At 43.4% G+C, this 17,669-nt stretch overlaps 1 protein-coding gene across 1 annotated transcript in view; it reads left to right on the plus strand.

Moving 5' to 3' along the window:
• Positions 1 to 7,732, plus strand: part of RASGEF1A (RasGEF domain family member 1A) — a 77,863-nt gene extending 70,131 nt beyond the window's left edge. The window contains exons 12-13 of the mRNA XM_078642939.1: positions 474 to 546; positions 3,854 to 7,732. Of these exons, the coding sequence (XP_078499065.1) occupies positions 474 to 546; positions 3,854 to 3,878 (98 nt within the window). The 3' untranslated portion in view covers positions 3,879 to 7,732. The remainder of the gene's footprint in view (positions 1 to 473; positions 547 to 3,853) is intronic.
• The last annotated feature ends 9,937 nt before the right edge of the window (positions 7,733 to 17,669 follow it).

The raw sequence follows: 17,669 nt of genomic DNA on the forward strand, positions 1-17,669 counted from the left end.
GAACTTCACTGAGGCAAATTATTCCCCCAGACATTAAAAAATGTTTACTAAAAAAAAGAAAAAAACTTCCTACCCTTTGACCAGTACGATTCTGTAAAATAAAAAAAATCGGTCTAAGTATGGTTATTGCAATGTCCCCATTTTAAATTGTTTAAAAAAAGGAATATTGCAGAATAGAGATAGATTTGGGATGGCTTTCTTACTGTTTGCCATATTGATCCTCGTGGGTTGTCCTCAGCACTACACAGAACAAGATTTTGCTGCGTCTTTATTTCTCTTTTCCTCATTAACATCATTTTATAATTCCATATCGTCTGTTAAATTTTGGGCACATTGGTGAGTGGCGGGAGTTTCATGTTGGCAGTATTGTTCTTTTATCATGGAAATTAGGAAACTATGGAGCAAATGAAAAATGGGATTAGTGGAACAATTTAGGGGCCTACAGTTCTAATGTCCTTTCTCTACTTCCATAGCTCTGTACCTGGCTTCCTTTGAGAGCGAAGGCCCTGAGAATCACATGGAGAAGGACAGCTGGAAGACGCTCAGGTATAATCTTTATGCCTGAGTCCTGAAACAATTTGCATGCAGGACTTTAGTTTGACCTCTTGCTTTTTGACTTAAAACCGCTCTTAGATATTTACATTTGCTCTGAACAAAAAAATGTTTATCGATTGTGGTGGTACCAAGTCATTGTTGCCTTTTGCTTGTGTTTAGTGGTCTGTTTGCAACAAATGAACCTTTTTTCGTGAGTGTGAAAAATATTGATTTTTTTAAATTTATAACCGACTGGTATTCTCCCTCACAAGGGGCCATTTTTCAACTGTATAGATTTTAAATATTTTTGGGGACAAACTTCACCTTATTGTCTTAATGTTGTAATGGCATGCGTTGTAATGGTACCTGCCTTTTCATGGATTCATTGTAATGGCTTGCGTTGTAATGCCTGCATTGTAATGGTAGTTCCTCTAGAGCAGACATTAATGTTTACTGAGGAACCATTACACCCTAGAAATAACGAGGCGAAAAAGTAGCATTTATGCGTTAATTACACCAGTGGTTTTTATGGTGTTCTAAAACTGAAACAAATATATGGCCTTTAGTGCAGTATATGGGACTCGGCAGAGTTATAGTTTTAAACAAAAGGGGGTATTTGAAGTGCAATTAAGGACTTTTTAGATGGGACGAGGAGTTAAAGGTAAGCCTTCTCAAGCCATTTCTGGGATACTTGCAGTTAACATATTCAGTATATTCTTTTCCAACACATACTGCCCTGTTTGTGGACTTTAAGTCAATTTGTACATTCCATTACAAAATATGTTCCCGATTTAAAACATGAATGTGATGACAAGTCTATGAATGTTCTACTCCTGTACAGAAGTGTAGTGCCAGAAAGGTGGTGAATAGTTTCCATGCACCACACAAATGTACAGACAAGGGTGTTTATTTTCAGATCTAGCGATAAGTCAAGATCTTTTAATTTTAATAAAGTAATGCGTTTTATATATTCACTTTACTTTACAGGGGCTTTCAACTAGCTGTCTTCATCCAGTAGTTTGTTGTGGCATTTAAATTGTTCTTCCACCCTCTACAGCATAGAGCATGATGCATTGAGTCAGCCCACTTCCTACACAAAATGTGAGAGGTACCCATACAAACGTAGGGGACAGGGTCAATTACAAAAATCAAAATGGTCTCCCCACGTGACACCTAATTTCTTCCTCACACGGTGAACGCTCTCATATTCACACATTAACCATACACCAACAAAAATACTGAACCCAATTTTATGTGATGATGATTCATTTTATTACTATAATAGTGGTATGAAAGTGCTATTAAGAAAATATAGAAATTCTTTAAAACGATGTTATTACAGTTTAAAACGGGGCCTTATCTCTTCTGATATTGACCACCAATTAATGATATCTATACAAATACAATTCATACATCAATATATACATATTAAAAACACATTAAATCACATAAGAGATACATATTTGAATCTGCCATATGACCACCCAAATTCACAGATAATGTAGAGAAACATGTTGTCGACACAACGTTTCGTGGATGGTGCTCGATAATAAAACAGCTTCAGTACTCTAATTTTGTGACAATAATCATCTGTTTAGTTATTATCCAAAGTATGCATGTTGATTTAAAACCAACATTTTTGTTCAGTCTTCACACCAGGCTTTCTTTTGCATTTATTTTATGGACCGCGTTATAAATTTCTTTTGTTTGTGTCCAATCCAGTCTACACAATCGGGAGTTCTGCTTCCTTTTTGATGAGAAAGACTGAACGAAAAAGAAAAATGCATCACTTACCTTCAACATACAGATTAGGAAATACTGGGTGGAGTACTAATTAGAGTACCTCACCATACAATATATTGGGGGTGGATTTTATTGAATAACTGAAGAACACTGGGGATGTAGTGAAAGTTACCCACAGGAGAATATAAACAGATCCCGGAAGTTGATTTTGAATCAGCATGCATACTTTGGATAACAACTAAACAGATGATTGTTGCCACAAAATTAGAGTCCTGAAGAAGATGTTTTTTATCGAGCACCATCCACCGAAACGCCGCGCCGACAACCACATGTTTCTCTATATTGTCTGTAAATGTGGGTGGTCATATGCCAGATTCGAATATGTATCCCTTATGTGATTTATTGTGATTTTGTTATATATATATATATATATATATATATATATATATATATATATATATATATATATTGATGTATGAATTGTACTTGTATGAATATCATGAATTGGTGGTCAATATCAGAAGATATAAGGTCCTGTTTTAATCTGTAATAACATTGCTTTTAAATAATTTTTATATTTTCTTAATAGCAATTTCATACCACTGTTACAGTAATAAAATGAAACATCATCACATATAATTGGGTTCAGTATTTTAGTTGGTGAATGGTTGATGTGTGAATAGGAGAGCAATTAGCGTGTGAGGAAATTAAGTGTCACATGGGGACACCATTTTTAGCTTTTGTACTCTCCCCCCCCCCCCCCCACACACACACACACTTCTGCCATTGGCTAACTTCACTGGGAGGAATGTCTTTCTGCTCTTTCACTAGGAGAACATCCAAACTTTAAGTAGTTCCCTTAAGTGCTAGGGATTTCGAAACAAGAATGACAGGCTTTTCAGAACCAAAAGAATAATTTGTGCTGCAAGGCATTTTTTCATACTGGTGAGGGTCTGGCTGCTCCCCAAAGATAAAGTTTTATGCAAACCATAGCAAAACAAAATATTGACGGAACCAAAAATGCCTGCAGCCAATGCCAGATCAATTGGCTTTGCCAATGCTTGTATTGAGTGCATCGTTACCACGAATTTAGCTCATCAAAAGTGAACAAGATTGCATCTGTGATAGGCACTTTTTGTACCAGTCTTAGGCTAGCTTGCACTGACAATTGCTCTCTGTGCTGGAGAACAAATATGGGAATGTGCGTGAAGCAAATATGCGCTAAAAATTAGCCCTCTCGAAAGGGGACTTGCGTGAAAATAAACAGCTGTACCCATAATGATAATGATGATTTCAAAACAGCACTCAGTGCTCTACTCTTTGATTTTTCCCTACTTTTAAAACCTCAAAGTGTAATGAAATAATTGTGAAGTATAACGTTGTGTGGCTGGGCTAACAGATTACAAGCCTAAACTGCGGTAGCAGTGCCATCTAGTGGCCATTGACAGAATGGCATCAAGCTGCAGCTACATTTCTTAAAAGCTATGAAGCCGGTCTCGTGTGGGTGTCGAGAACTATGCTGTGGAAATGTTACGAATGCAGCAAATCTTACTCCATTTTATCTTTTTGTTTACAGGACGACCCTTCTGAATAGGGCCTGAATCTTCGATGAGAGAAGAAAGCACATGGAAGAAATATTTTTTGCTCCAAAAAGATAAACTTTGAAATGAACCTAGCCTCACTGGTTGAGTAGGGTTTTGTAAATAACTTTTTATGATGAAGGAGAAAAAAAGAACAAAATGCTATAGATATATATATAAAGTTATATATTTCATGCGTCAGATTTTCGGCACTTAAGACCAGAATGAAGAAGAGAAACTTAGTTTGTGTTTGTTTTTTTGTTAAATTAAAGGGCAGGGCCCATTTTGTGACCGAAGAGCGGCATCATGGGTAAGAAGCTCTTGATTTACTGTTCTGAAAGCCGAAGACTGTGGCCAAAGGCATTTAACTTTGGACTACGATTTCTGCAAGCTCTCCTCCAGTTTTGTTGAACGTTCATTTAAGTGAAGAATTAACAGGATCAGACCAGCTAAGAGCGGCCATTCCGAGAAAAGGACTCACATCTACAAAAAGAGCGAGTGTGATCAGCCCCTCCTGGACATCTAGGGGAACAGCAGCCACAACAATTGGCAAGTTTTGAAATGTCACGTCAGACACGAATCGAGAGGATCTTCCCTGTCTTTGGAGAGGATGAAGAACCAGATTTGTCGCCAATATTTAAGTAAAGTGAACTCTACATTTGAATTGCCAACTTTATTCTTTGGCTTGCCAGGGGTGGGTTTCTCTGTAGAACTGGTAGCCCCTACAATTTACCATGCATCTTATCTTCACCCTGAAATTATTCCAGGCGTCTCCAACCTTTTCTGTACTGAGAGCTACTTATATTCAATGAAACGCATTGACAGCTATTAATATTATTAATGCTGTATAATTAAAAAAAATGTATATGTAGAATAATTCAAACGAGCAAAAGCTTTCTAATTTAATAAGCTGCACAGGAGAGCTACTCGGAGGTAGCTGGAGAACTACAGTAGGTCACGAGCTACTGGTTGGAGACCCCTTATTCTACTCTCATTCCTGACCTGGAGCACAAATACTTGTTAGAGGGCGAGGACTGCCTCCCTCTATGTCACTCCATGAAGCTGCCTTAAGTGTTACGCTGACACTTCCCCCTAAAAATGGGGTGGGGGGGGGAGTTTACCATCTCTATCCTCTTCCTTAAATTACTGAGATGATTCACTACATCTCTAGATATGATGCCCTTCTTAAATCATTTTATGAATGTAAAGGCTGGGGGTTCTAAAAAGAAACACATTTGGGTATTGCGAGGTTGGTGGAGAGGTGTTCTGTTCTGTAGTCATTTCTTTCTGAAATATTTTGTTTTGATTCATACATGGGGAAATTACTGTGGAACTTTGAGCATCCTTTTTTATCAGTACTTGTGAAGAGTGTATATCAACAGGGTTTTATGACTGTTGTATATTATTTTGACGTGTTTGTGGATGTGCCTTTTCTTTTGAGAAATCTATACTGTGCAAAGTTGTCAACTCGTATAGAATTCTTGATGGAGTGCTGTTGGGGATGAGGGTGTGTAAGATATTGCCATGGTTTTCCTAGCAACATCCCTACATTAGGAATACATTTTGTTAGCAGCCCACATGTTCTAACAAAGATAAGGCTAATTTATTTTCATTATGCCTAGGCTTGTGAGTGGAGGCCTTTGCATGGTCATGGGCATGTGGCACTCTGACTTGTTGATTGTGGTGTTCCATATCACTTCTGACCCCATTTCAGCATGGATGGAGGTATCTGGAATACCACTCTAGACTGAAGGTTGAACGGCACCTAGAGATTTAAAAAAATTTGTTGTGCTCTGCCACCGTGGCCAGTACATATGGTGTTTAGAGCCTTGCCAATAAGTGCAATAATATCCATCTACATGACCCAACCACATATATACTCCCCATATTGCGTATGTCGCTGACATCGCTTATATAAGGACATGAAATTCTTCTATGTGGTCAGGAACTGTAGGCACCCCAAAGCTGTTCTACAAACAAGACCACAGTATATCTAGAAGACCAGAAGAAGGATTAGAGAAAACCACTCTCTGAACCCATCGTCCTTTCTTGGACATTTTTATTAAATATCACTCTAGGCTCCACCTCCACGCTGATGACGTATTTTTCTAGAGCATTGATTGTAATTGAGGTCACAAGTCCAAAAACATTTCCACATTCATCCATTTTTTGAGTTGTAAATTCCTGTATGCAAAGTTACTTGGGACACCCAAGTATCACATTGATCCATAGTATTAAAATCCAGTGCATATGATATCATATGAAAGAAAGGCACCTTTTAAAGCTATGAGAAATTATAGAATATCTTCTGCTCTTTGCAAAGATTCCTAAATTTGGTTTAGAACGAGATGCTGACTTGTGAGCTCTTTGATTATTATTATTTGTTTTTAAATAAATTGCAGGCGAATTCTGTCTTTAACATTTAAGGCTGTGCCTCGGCCTTCCGGCATGTCAGAGGTGTCGTCCTGGCAGGAAATCCTAAACTACCATAGTATCCCAGCTCTGCATTTCACACACACAGGACCTACGTAATCATTTGCAATCATAGTGCCACCATAATACTAAGGATTGCCTGGCATAAAATGGTGGATTCAACGATGCATCAGCTTTAGATGTATCCTTTGATCTGCTTCATGAACTGGGAATAAGAACGTGCATATTTACAGAACACTTTATGTACTACAGAACATCAAAAGTAGACCTCAAATGCTCAGAAGGCTAAGGTTCAGCAGTCCTAACTAAGCTTCAATGAAACAGCGCTTCCCAGACACTAGAGCGTAATTTATTTAATAAAATAGGAGCTGTTGTCCGCAACCATTTGTAAACGAGCGTGGTATCCCAGTACATTCAGAAAGGGCTTCTGGTCAGCAAACAATCTTCTGTTGGGTGTCGTAAAAATGTACAAGTACATTAATCCCAAATCAAAGAGTGGGCATAGGTAAGTGGAATTGTCCTATACACATACGTGGCATCACTTTCCTACTAAACCTACCCCACGTTCCAAAAATTGATCTCCATTGGCTCAAATGTGATTTTCCCCCAAAACGTACTTTCTCCTTGGTGAAAGCCAAGAATGGCAGAGGTGTATATCCCAGGACGAAACCGAAAATTCCACTTCTTAATTTCACCAGTGGTTAGACTTCCAAAAGACTTTTGTAATAGAATAATCCTTGCGTTTCTGTTATTTTACTACAAATAGATTAAAATGAGTTGTTTGTGGATTTGAGGGTGGGGGGAGTAGTTTCCATAGCAACAACAGGATGCTAATACAAAGATGCTGCTCTGCCCTGATGTAAATAGAAGAGATGGAGGCAAGGAAAGGCAGTTGCCAATGGCAACAGTTCAGAATACAGGCTGGCTCTGATTCGAACACTGCTGCTAAAATGTTCCTGTACCAGAGAGTCGTTGAGCTTACAAATATGCGTACTGTATTATTACAGTGTTTTTTTGCACTTTCATCTCTAAGTGTTCATGCTAGATATTGGACACCTGGGGACACTACAAAAAAGGGATTGTATATCAGCTCTGTGTGTGTATACTTGACATGTTTTTTTGTTTATTTTTTTAAAAAAGCAAAGCTTCTAATGGTAGAAATTATATATTTGAAATGTACTTTTAGAACACTGTACAATGTGTTCTGCTAAAAGCTTTCTTATCGGACTGTGCAGCAGGTCACCCACACTCTCTGTATGTTACTTGAAGCGAAAGCAGTTTGCATTCCAGTATCAATCTTTGTGTTTCTCGCACATTCTGAAAATCTTCATTCTTTTGTTGTTCTGCAGTGAACTGTTAACTATTAGCTGTACCATAAAGCAGATGATTTTTCTGTGTTTTGACTGGATGTGCTTGCATAATAAAACATTGAATTAGTTCAAGACAAGTGTCTTCTAATTGTTTCTTCCAAGCATGGCAAAGAAGCCAAGCCTCCTTCCTCTTGTTTTAGTTTCGAGCAATGAAGAGTCATTTCTCTGTCAGCAAAGTTCAAAAACATCCTTGAAAATGCACAATTTGATTAATCAAATTCGCCATGTTAACCTTCTCAGTTCAATCAATCATTCAAGGGCATTGTAAGCGCGCTACTCACCTGTGAGGGTCTTAAGGCGCTGAAGAGGGGGGGGGGGGGGGGGGGAGATGCAGATCTGTTTAGCCGAAGAGCCAGTTGTTTAGGATGTTTGTAGTTTATTTTTTTATTTCATGAGTACAACTAAATGACTGCTAGAATCGGAACTTAAAAACACACAAAATATTACCTTTTCTCATAGAGAGAATGTGCTCCTTGTTGCAGAAGAAGACCGGTTTGTTGACCATTTCAAGTTACAGAAGTAGTGAAGGCGATTCTTAAACATACACACTGTTATTCAGTAACACATTACTTGCCCATTCTCCACGAATGACACTGTTACAGGGAAATGTATATTTAGGAATGCATACAAAGTGCACATTTAAAAGTGGTGGGTGTTGGATTCTATGCTAACCAAATGCAATATAGCGTCATCTGTTTTAATACGATTATGATTTGACTTTTGAAATGAAGTCACTTTAGTCTACCTCTGGCCAGATTTGCTAAGCACTTGCGCTGTTCTTGCGCCACACAAGTTGATGACAGCCAATGCAAGTGCCTAACCCCTTCGATGCTCATGACGGAACGGTTCCATCATGAGCGTCGGTTGGCCTGTGCTCATGACGGAACCGTTCCGTCATAAGCCCGTTGGCTCATTAGAACGTTCAGCAAAGCGCGAAAATTCGCGCCGCGCTGAAGCGGTTAAGTGACATTCATAAAGCCACACAAATAGAGATGTGTGGAATTGTGTCACTTTCAGTCTTAGAATAACACAGCACCTTGCTCTGCTTTGCATTACCCTGTGTCAGGTAGGCATTACATGGGTGGAGGATGGACGTTCCGTACATCCACCCATGTATTTTGATTCAATCCCAGATTCACTCAACTAAACCTGGGTCTGTAAACCTGGGTTTGCGCCAAAATTGTGTGCATACCACAGCAAGGCATAATGAGGAGAAATATCTTTAGCTCCATGTTACTTTCTCTTTCCTTTTATGCTGCATTCTGCAGCACACATAGAAAGATGAAAAATAAATTAAAGATTGTTTCTGTGCAGGTAGGTGTCCCTTCCTGCATAAAAAAACAATCCGGCGTATAATGCAAGCACCCTTGCACTACTGTGCAAGGGTGCCTGCATTAGTGCTAGGCTGCCTAAAGTGTGCTGGCACCATAAGATCAGGAGTGCATAATCACTTAGTAAATATGGTGCATTTCTGCTCTCTCTTTCCCACAACCCAGCACATGAAGTTGCCTTGCTGCATTGCATGAAAAGTTATTAAATCTGCCCCAACATCTCTTTACAAAGGAATGTGTTCAGAGGTTGCCCTAGCTTGAAACTGGATAGTATACAGAGCAGCGTAAAATACATGATCTATTTTCTCTGGCTATATGTTTTGTTATCACTAACACCATGTGGTCACCTTCATGTGTGACCGCTTAATGTTTTTCTTAACTACAGTTTATGTCTTATTCAACTTTGATTATAAAAAATGTAAAAATATATAGGGGGCATATGCACAAGGGCATTGCGCCCCCTGCACGTCGCTTTTTTGGATGGTCCGGTGGCGCCATGCCCTGCTCCATATTTACAAAGCGACATTAAGCCACTTTCCTTGGCTTAACACCACTTTGTAAATATCGTACCCTTTCACACAGGTATCTGCATGAAAGGGGCGTGCAATGGGTGTTGCTCTGGGCGTGCCTCTGCAACACCCACTGCTCAGCAATATTTTTATTGAAATTTTTCAAAAGCTTATCCTCACCGAGTGCCATTATAATCCCATCTCTTACAACATACAATAGGAATCTATAAGGAGGTACAGTTGCTTCCTTTCAGAGACAAGGTGAATAAACTATCGGCTTGACCAATAAAGTGGCACCGCTGATCATCTTCGTACATTAGTCAACTAAAACCCCAATCCCTCTCAACTCTTTCCCCCCCCCATCCCTCCCCTTAAACATAAAGGATGCACTTGGATCTGTTGATTCCTGTTTAAATGTAAGGATTGCCCAGCGTGGTCAGGGAGACCCATGAGACCTCTACCCCACATCCCCATCTCTGGGCCACTTCCCACCCCTCCATGTGCTAAAATTGAAAGAAGTAGAAACGTGTAGGACATGCAAACAGGGGAAGGCCAAGTGATAGGTACTCCACCAAGGGTCCTCATGTGTACTCGAAGTTCTTAATGGTGTCTGTTAACACGCTCGCCATTCTTTCCATAGTGAGACCCTGCCATAGGCGAGCGTGCCATTGGGTCAGGGAGGGGCCTCCCTCTGCCTCTAAGTTGCTGCAACTGGCGTTTGGCTGCCCTTAGACCCAGCCAGAGAATGGTTCTATCAGTAACTGTCTGGTGTTTGAGAGCATCAGACCGAAGACCCAGCAGAGTCGACCCCAGATCAGGGGGAATGGGGTAACCCAATATGTCCTTGATTTGTGCCAGAATCTCTGACCAGAATGGCCGAATTGTAGGACAGTCCCATCAGATATGTCTGAAGGCCCCTTGAAGACCACAGCCTCTCCAGCATAAGTCCAACGTCTCAGGGAAAATCCTTTTGAGTTTCGTGGGATACCGATGCCAATCATTGAGCAATTTGTAGTGAGCCACCCTTGTTCCCATCAAGAGATTGAATTTGTGTATGTCCATGTATAACTTGTCCCACTGTTTGTCTGTGGGGCTCACCCCCAAGAGATGCTCCCAGAAGAGCCCGTGTCTGCGCTGTTCAGTATACAGTGCAGACTGCAGTATTTTATAGACGTGTGAATTTGTACCCTTTGTACTCTATTTAAAATTTTGCCAGGTTCTCTATTGGCGTGAACTCTCTAGTCGCAGGTTCCCGGATACCCCGCGTTAGGACCCAATGTCGCAGCTGGGTGTAGATGTACGTTGGCTGTAAGATTAAACTCCCTCTGGCAGTGCTCGAAAGTGAGTATGTCCCCCCTATGGAACAGCTCGGAGATCGTGAGACATCTCCCTAATACATTTCCAGTGGGTTGAACTAATACATATACAGAGATACGGCTTTTTTGTAACAAGCACGTAATGTCTGAAAATTCTATTGGCCATAGAACACACACTGTTAGTGTGAATCATTGTTGGTCCACCACCAGATAATACCACTGGTGTTGTTGGGACCTCACAAGGTGCACTTATCACGATATGATCTATATATGTGTATTTGTTTGTACATATATGTCTGTTATCCACAACCCTCTCCCCACCTCTCTTTTTTTCCCTAGGTTTTTTCCAGAATACAGGAGAAGAACACACTTTTTGATTTAGAATCACATTTTGTGATTCTGATTTCGCCACCAACATGGACAGGGTACGCCTTAGCGTGCGCAGACCATCCCGTTGGCACTACATTGGTCCTGAAGAAAACCTTACAATCACACATAGGTTGAAACATGTAGACCTCTTTTTAACTACACTATACGATTTATCTAAACACCAACAGCCCACCTAATCGGGCAACTGGTGTCCCACATTTTTAATTAGTATCCAAGACACTCCAGAATAAAGTATTTGAGTGGGTAGCATTGGATACCTTTTAAACACACGATTACCTCTCTTGTACATATAAAGAAGAAACCAGCTCCACTGTAGTCAGGTGTCGCAGCACACCTGGACGGCACTCGGCTGTTCAGGTGGGACCCCGATGATGAAGCATGTCACCAACTAGGTTGGTGAGTGAGGGGTCTTCTAAAGGACAAAGGATGTCCCATAATGGGTTGTGTTTAACGCACCTCGCCCTCCCCTACTGAGGTTGGGATTTATTGAAAGGGTTTACTGCTTACTTTGTTGTTTACCATCTCCCTTCCCTCCATGCGTCAAAAGGACCCGGGGCCTCTGCTGGCGGAAATGCTGGATTATAGTGTATAGAGTAAACGGTGAAGGGAAAGTGGTCAAAGCCGACAGCCTGTGTATGTCACCCCACACTTTTGAGGGTAGTTTTAGTAGGTGTACTTATATAAACATTAGGCGGGATTTCCGCTTTGCGTTTCCACAAAAGATCCCAGATACTCCTCCCTGTCACTGCTCTGTACATAGGCAGCCAGTGTTTATCTGACACCCTGGATGACCATTCTATAATCCCCTGGAGCTGAGCTGCTTTATAATATAGATTCATGTCTGGCAATGCCAGACCCCTTATTTTTAGGGAGCCGGAGTTGGCGGAAAGATAATCTTGCCCTTTACCCTCCCCATATAAAGCGAGTGACCAGCGATTTTAATGCAGTGAAGTACCCCTGTTCTACTTCAATCAGGAGGCCCTGAAAAAGGTATGGTACCCTTGGAAGTATCATCATCTTAATCGCCTGGATTCTGCCTATCCACGAGAGGTATGCAGGAGTCCATCTTTGAAGATACGTTTTTATTTGCTGGAGAAGTGGGGGATAGTTTGCCTTGTAGAGGTCTTGAAGCTTGGGGGTTATTCTAATTCCCAAATAAACCATTTCTTTTTTTAGCCCATTAAAAGGGCATGGAATTAACTAAGGCTTCCATGTCCCTCTGAGGCACTGTTAGGTTCAGCAGGTAGGATTCCGCAAAGAGGGAGATCTTATGTTCATCACCTCCGAGCGGAATGCCTCAGATCTCAGGCGTCCTATGAATTTTAATTGCCAACAGAAGTGGGGTGAGGGAACATTTATGGCGACCCCCTCTCTAGGGTGAATACTGCTGAGCTCACCCAGTTAAACAGGACCCTGGCGCTAGGGCATGCAGAATTCCCTTTTATCATGGCTATAAATCTGTCACTAAACCCGTATTTCCTCAAAACCTGTAAGAGAAAGGGCCAGTCCACCCGTTCGAAGGCCCTCTCAGCATCTAGTGCCAGAAGGACCACTAGTACCAATTTTTTATTTGCCTTTTCCACGAGATGGAAGATCCTCCGCAAGTTTTCGTTAGTTTACCTGCTGTGGATGAACCCATACGGGTCCAGGTGGATCAATTCTGGCATTAGGGATTCTAGCCTACTAGCCAGTATCTTTGTATAGATTTTTGCATCCAGGTTGATGAGCGGTAGGAGCCACATAGTTTAGGGTCCTTCCCTGGCTTGGGCAGCACCAAATGAATAGCCTACCCCATAGAGTTCGTCACCCTCCCCATCTCCGCTATAGAGTTGTATAAGTTTCTCAGGTGTGGGACAACCTTCGCCCCATATGTTTTGTAGAACTGCCACCTGGGCCCGGTGATTTGTGTGGTTTTAGATTAGTTATAGCTTTACTAACTTCCTCGGGTGTTATCGGTGCCCCCAGGTCGTCATTCTGTGTTGCCAACATTTTTGGGAGTTCCATCTCCTCTAGATATCATACTTGTGCCGCTGTTTCGTAGCTGTTTGCTTGATAACGATTTTGGTAAAAGTGGCCAAAGGCATGCGCCTCATCAGTCTCTGTGGTTACCGTATCCCCCCGTGGACCTATCTCTCCTATATAGTGCTGTTCCCTTTTTATCCTTCGCTGCCTGGCCAGATGCGCCCCCACCTGGTTGCCCTTATCATAAATGGAGCATTTGGGACATAGGAGAGTCCGTTCTACTCTATTACGATGTATAGCATTTAATTTACCCCTAAGTGAAGAAACCTTCCTTTACAAACTACAAATAGGTTGTCTTTTGTGTTCCCTTTCTGCCTCTTTCAGTTCCGCCTCCAGTGCCAGTCTCTCTTGTACTCTGCACTTGATCAATTCTGTATTAAGCACAATGCATTGTACTCTCAGGATCGCCTTGAAGGCGTCCTAGTTAGTGGCCTAGGAGGTATCTTTGGTATTAATTGACTTGCGTAGTTCATCCTGCAACAAGTGGTCCCGTGTGATAGCTACTGGAAACAACCATCTTTTATATTTTGAGGGGGGACCATCCCAGGTCAGAGTTAAGGTGCATGGGGCATGGTTCGATATATTAATTGGGTGTATGGAGGTAGCCAGCATTGCTGGGGTTAAGGTTTTACTCATGAAGATATAGTCTATCCTAGAATAAAACCTATGGTTATGAGAGAAGAAAGTGTAGTCCCTATCATTAGGGTGCATCGTTCGCCACGTGTCCATTAGTCCCAGCTCATTAAAATCTTTTTTCAGGGCTTTAGTGAAGGTGCTAGATGTTGCCCTTAAGGATTGTGTGCTATCCACACCTGCCTTCCATGTCAAATTAAAATCCCCTATTAAGAAAATGTCCCCTCCGCGAACCCCCCAACCACAAGAGGACCTTGGAGATAAACCTAGTTCGATTAGAGTTGGGCGCATAGATGGAGGCAAAGGTACCGCTGTGGCCCTGCAGTTTCCCCCTGACCAAAACTATTCTGCAGTCCTTATCCATTTTGCTGCCCTCTGGCTGGAATCACAGGGATCTATGAAAGAACAGTGCAAACCCGTTGTGTTTAGTTGTGGCGGATGATCGATAGTCAAGCGGATATGCTCTGTGTTTCAGCCGATGGGCCTCTGCCCTTTTCATGTGCGTTTCCTGCAATGCTACGACATCATGCCTTTGCTCCTGGAGGTATTTCCATAGTTTCTGGCATTTACCCGGGGAGTTAAGCCCCTTCACATTCCATGTGAATAATTTGAGCACCATTTGTGATTAAACTGTAGGAGTCGGTGCTCAATGAACAAAAATAGGTTAAGCCCCTCTCTAGAACTCCTCCTCTCTCCCTTCCATGTTGCGAGCAATCTCTTACGTATGCTGCCCGCCCTATGCGTGCATGTCCCGTAAAGTATTAACCCCTTCTGTGCTCATGACTTGCTCAGCTCGTCATGAGCCACGGCGCTCCGGTGCTCATGTTGGAACGCTCGCACGCTGGGCTGATTCCCCTGCTGTGCTGAGTGTTCCATTAAACGGGCGCGGTCATGACGAGCTGAGCTCGTCATGAGCACCGGAGCACCGTGGCTCATGACGAGCTGAGCTCATCATGAGCACCGGGGCGCTGTGCGCGCCCCCCAGCACAGCGGGGGAAACAGCCCCGCAGCGAAGGAGTTAATGTCCCCTGTGCATCCCAAAAAGAACAACATAACAGACCCAAAACCGAACATTTGGGGTCAACCTGACCCATCTTCCTAGAAATACTTTAGTAAAGTACATTTGTTTATGTACCTACCATGGACGTATTGGTCTATGTCTGCATGTGATGATCTCTAGAATGCGATAATCAAGTCACCTGCTCCTGAGTGGACTCCCACAGGCCTACAGTGATGTTAGCCCCCTTTCAGGAGCCCCTTCGGTCCTAAGCCTGTGTGTCCTCTCCATAGTTTAATGATTAGTCCCTCCCCTCCTCCCCCTCACCTCAATCCTGGCCCCAAGGGGCCAGCTCCAGCCATCCTCCATGGTCAGCCCCTTTGAGCCATTCCAGTCCCAAGGGATGCAACACCCCTACTTCCAACTTATCTTGTCCCCTGGTGGATATCAAGTCTATCCACATTCTGGGATACACCTCCAACCTCACGGGTATATTAGTACAAATGTCACAGACACTTGTCTACAGCACATGGCTTTGAGTTCAGGTATGGGTCTGGGTCATCTGTCATTTAGCTCCGTCTCACCCCAGCAGTGTTACTTCTGCTTTTGCGATTTTGTTCTTCTATGTTGTTGCCATAGTCCTTCTCCGTGTGATTCCACCATCCCTCTCCTTGTTTAGCTCCTTCAGGGTCCTCAGGGGGTGCCAGGCCCAGTAGCTCTGCTGGTTCGGCAAAGGCGTTACAGTGGTGTTGCCTATTGTGTAGGGAGAAGAGAATGCCAAATGGGTAGGTCCATCTGTATTTTATGTGATCCTGCTGCAGCTTCTCTGTAATTGGGCGAAGCAGTTGCCGGTGTGTCAGTGTCGCTGGTGACACATCTTGATAAAGATCTCATTTGAAGCCTTGGAAAGAGACCACATCTTTTGATCTAGCCACCATGAGGATAGCCTCCCGCATCTTGTGAGTGTGTAATTTAGCCAGGACATCTCTTGGATGCTTCCGTCCCCCGGATGGTGGTGAACCCACTCTATGCACCCTGTTAATTTTTATCTTCATGCCTCCCGGGCCCAGCACCACCCCAAACATTCCCACGATGAAGGCTTCCAGATCCATCCCATCTGCAGCTGTTTCCAGGTTCCGTAAGCGAACATTATCCCTCTGGGTTCAGTTCTCGAGATCTTCACATTGGAGGCTATTAACTTGTAACTGCTCGTGGAGCTCTTTTGTCTCGTTTTCCATCGCACCATTTTAAGCTCCAGCTCGTGAACCTCAGATTCCGTTTCTAGAGTATGGGTGCCCACTGAGTCGACATCTTGTTGTAGCGTTGTTAGCTTGCCTTGAATGTCGGAACATGGTGCCTCCATTGACCCCTCGAGTTCCGCCTTATTTTCTTCCCTGAGCTCCTTCTTAAAGTCTCTCAAGTAGGCTAGCAGGTCCCCCTTGGTGAGCGCTCTCTCACCCCTTTGTCTGCCCTCTGGCGGATTCCCTCTTGCTTCCATAGGAGTAAAGTAGCTGGAGACTCGATTTGTTTGCGTCTGAGCATCCCCCTCAAGGCTGAGTGCTGCTTCTTGTCGTGCTATGCCCCCTTTGCTTGAACAAAACGTCCAGCACCTGGATCTCTCAGTCAACCCACGAGGTTCTCCGCACTGTCGGGCCCACATGTGTGGCTGTGGTCTCAATGTCCATCTCTAACTACTTAGGTGCTCTGGTAGAGGCCCCTCCATCCCCCTTCCACCTGTTCTCTGTTGAGGCTCTTCCAGCATTTGCCAGTCGGGAGGCCTGGTGCACCTCTGTAGTCTGAAGCTCCCTTACTGTGCCGTCAGCCCCTCAGCCTGTACATCCACTATGTAGAGCAGTGCCGCTGTAAATAGAGGCCGTCCCTGCCCAATCACTTTGGTTAACCAGTGCTTTTTATAATGGCTGGTGCAGCTCAAAGATCTCTGGGGGCCCGCCATGTTGAGTTCAGGCGCCATAATAATTTATGACCTATTGTGTAGTGTCCCTTAGTGCTTCCATCGCTCTGTACCTGCTTATACCGAACTTCCCCATCATGCTGCAGGCAAATTCGTCACCTCAGTGTGTTCTCACTGTGCCCCTCGTGTCTCTCGTGTCTTTGAACCTGCCTCAGCACACCGCGCCGCCATCTTAGCATCAGGCATCAGCCTGCCTCCTCCACGTGTTCTCCCAGTGGCCGCTCTGGTACCAGAAGAAGACAACCCTCTCACTTGACTGCTTTGAAACCTTGTCATCAGGGACTGCCCACCCCTGCCTGAGAACGCTCGCTGAGGCCGCGGCCCACTGTCTCGTTGTCTCCTACCGGGTCACGGAGCTCTCATCTATGCTCCTGCGTCTTGTGCAGACTCAGTTTTTCCAGCAAACACACTTTTCCCATAGCCTTGGTCGGCTCTCCGGTCCTTCCAGCGGCTCATTGCTGACCGTTGCCCTCGACGAGGGCCTCATGCCACCCGTCTGCTGCGTAGTTGCGCTGCTCCGGCTGTGCACAGTGCCTTTTAGCAGTTCCCCGTTTTCCTCTCGGTGCCTCACTACCTCTGGTCTCCCCACATTCCTTTGGCAGCGAAGAGAACCATCCCCGCAGGTAATTTGGTGACTTTATCTATCGGCTCACCGCGGAGCCTCCGCGGATTAGGTCCGCTCGGCCATCTTGGTTGACCATGCCCCACCCACTGCTTTTTGACGCTGCTCCCAGATTTACAAGGATCTGTAAATCTGAGGCAGTGCCAAAAACTAACGCCAATGAAAAGCAGGTGCTAGATTGGTGCAATGAAGAGAAATACTTTTATTTCTCCTCATT

The sequence above is a fragment of the Lissotriton helveticus genome, chromosome 5_1, assembly GCF_964261635.1.
Source record: "Lissotriton helveticus chromosome 5_1, aLisHel1.1, whole genome shotgun sequence".
Lineage (NCBI taxonomy): Eukaryota > Metazoa > Chordata > Amphibia > Caudata > Salamandridae > Lissotriton > Lissotriton helveticus.